Genomic DNA, 2,308 nt, shown 5'->3' with positions numbered 1-2,308 from the left:
TCTTTAATTCCACTATTTATCAATCCCAAGGATCACTGGTCCGTGCAAAACTCTGCAAACTGGTCTGACGTGCGTATCAGCTCCTAGAAAAGTGATAGCCGAAACTTCAATCCGTCAAGTCAAATCTATCTGGTGGATTTCATGGATATATCGTGATACAAATGGCTCTAATGACCAACCACAAATCATGTGGTTCTTCAGACAATTATTTCATTACATGCCCACGATAGCCACATCACTACACAATATACTACAAGAAAAACTTGAATGGTTGAAGACCAAATGACCTAAATTCTCTTTTTCATATTAGACCATATATATGAATTCAGTTTGTTCATTATAAGTTATTTTGATTTGTTATTAGTAATCCTTTATTCAAAATAATATAGAAAAATAAGCTGCTGAAATTACACAGTATACATTATATATATATATGATCCATTCAAGTATAAAATTAAAAAAGAAACAAATTACATATAGTCACACTCATCCCCTACTTTTCTAGCAGGTACAGACCAACACTCCTCTCTGCTTGGTCTTTTCAACAACATAAATAAAGAAGCAGTTTAGCATACACCCACACCTCTCTGAGCCCATTAGAATCTTTACACACCACCAAAAAAATAAAATGAAAATTACAAATTCAACAAAATTAATATAATGAAATTGTTAACAAAATAACAGCGGCTATATATAAACTATTCTTCATTGGTTCATTCCTTCCATCTCAATCAAAAAAGATTCACTTTCTCTACCATCTTTCAGTTATCTTCCTACTGCAGACAGTTTGAGAAAGATCTGCTTACGTTCTGTAATTTAAATACATTAATTATTGCAGTTTTCTCCGCTTAGAACAATTTTCTGATGCATCCGATAAAAATAAAGTTTTTCTTGATCCAATTTTCTTCTTCTTGTTGGACTGTTGAATCATTGCATTATAGCAGGAGAAGACTTGCTCCTGTAACAAGAAATAACAGATGCAGAACTGTCTTTGAATCAAAATTATAATTTTCTCTGGTTTAGGAATATTTAGCTTACTACTTTTAGAGATTCAGAGATTGAGGTTGAGCAAATCTTGGACTCCAATGAAGTCTTTGTCAACCGGTCACCTGATGCAGCCAAGATGGCCGCCGCAGATATGGCTGAAGGGCGGTAAAGCATCAAGTTCATGGCTGGATTTGGATTAAAAGATCAATAAAAATGACATTTTTTATTTGAAACGTTGATAATGGGCATCGAAAACTGCAAATACTCAGCACCTTCAAGAACAAGGAAAATGAATGAAGTGGCCTTAGAGAATAGATCCTTGGAACAACGATTAAAATTGAACTTTGATGCAAAATAACTGAAGTAAGCAAATGGCGTCACTGAATGCAGTTTCCATTCCAGCGTGTCCAACACAAGGAGCTCCATTCTCCGTATCGACTCGCTACTGAACCACGAATCTTCTAAGCAATACTCAGGCAACAATGGCGGGGAGCACTCCTCCATCTTCGCTGCTAAAGATAAGCAAGCTATTGACAAAAGCCTCGTGGCCCAGTTCTTCTCTTCCTAATCAATGAAAAAGGTCGAGAACAGAACCATCCATCAGTCCCAGAAGAAATAAACAATCAAATAACATAAAGTTAGCATTTTTACATCGATTGCCCGTCGGAGAAAGAACCGGTTCATGTAAGTTACTGCGAGGTAAGCGGTCTGAGAGCCGAAACGGAAGTAGGATTTCATCTGAATCAGAGCAGAAACACACATTAATAATAAAAAAGATCGAACTTTTACAAGTCGTATGCGGTGATTATAACTCACCTTGAGAATCCACCGGACGGATTCGGATCTGTCGGGGAGCAAATAGGTTTCCTTTGCAGATAGGTGGTGGCAGAGCAAAGAGCTCTCTTTGGAGAAGAGAACATCAATGTACTGCTCGTCTGTTTGGTTGAAGGAGGAATCGTTGAAGAATATGAAGCCGTCGTCAAGTTCGCCGTCGTCTTTGTCGGTGGCGAGGAGGCTGCCGTCTTCCGGGCAGAAGAGGCTGGGGAGAGAGAATGGGATTTTGGGGAACTCCATCAAAGGTGTTTGGGATCTTGGTGCAGGGGAAGCCCGGGTTGGGGTCGGAAATGGAAGTTAAATAAAAAAACGGTAGTTTTTTGCCGCGGGAATAGTTTCAGGTGGTTTCATCGCGGGATCGTGGGCAAGAATTTTAGCAGAAGATAGCCCCGTCTATAAACTCTTGGCCCATGTGATAAAAATGGGAATTTTTATCACATTTCAATACATATTAAATATTTTTATATATCTACATTTTAAACTATAA

General features: G+C 38.2%; 1 protein-coding gene across 2 annotated transcripts; it reads right to left on the bottom strand.

The window, feature by feature from the left end:
* Window positions 1–489: 489 nt before the first annotated feature.
* On the bottom strand, window positions 490–2,098 carry LOC110021510 (cyclin-D5-2-like). Of its 2 annotated transcripts, none has more exons than XM_020720025.1 (5): window positions 1,804–2,098; window positions 1,639–1,725; window positions 1,260–1,551; window positions 1,039–1,172; window positions 490–958 (listed from the first exon to the last, which is right to left on the bottom strand). In XM_020720025.1, exons 1-5 carry the CDS (start codon window positions 2,059–2,061, stop codon window positions 830–832), a joined length of 900 nt encoding a protein of 299 aa, XP_020575684.1. In that variant the 5' UTR covers window positions 2,062–2,098; the 3' UTR covers window positions 490–829. The 2 variants fall into 2 exon arrangements, with proteins under 2 accessions (XP_020575684.1, XP_020575685.1); XM_020720026.1 differs by having other exon boundaries at window positions 1,042–1,172.
* Between the last annotated feature and the right edge of the window lie 210 nt (window positions 2,099–2,308).

Source organism: Phalaenopsis equestris, unplaced genomic scaffold, assembly GCF_001263595.1.
Source record: "Phalaenopsis equestris unplaced genomic scaffold, ASM126359v1 Scaffold000134, whole genome shotgun sequence".
Taxonomy (NCBI): Eukaryota; Viridiplantae; Streptophyta; class Magnoliopsida; order Asparagales; family Orchidaceae; genus Phalaenopsis; species Phalaenopsis equestris.
This window is presented reverse-complemented; position numbering and strand designations above follow the sequence as displayed.

Bases quoted from the DNA above. Each gene is read 5' to 3' on its own strand.
- LOC110021510 (XM_020720025.1), bottom strand. From the start codon at position 2,061: ATGGAGTTCCCCAAAATCCCATTCTCTCTCCCCAGCCTCTTCTGCCCG. The intron at 1,726-1,803 runs GTGAGTTATAAT...GCTCTGATTCAG, and splicing joins CCGTCCGGTGGATTCTCAAG to ATGAAATCCTACTTCCGTTT. The intron at 959-1,038 runs GTAAGCTAAATA...TTCTTGTTACAG, and splicing joins TCTCTGAATCTCTAAAAGTA to GAGCAAGTCTTCTCCTGCTA.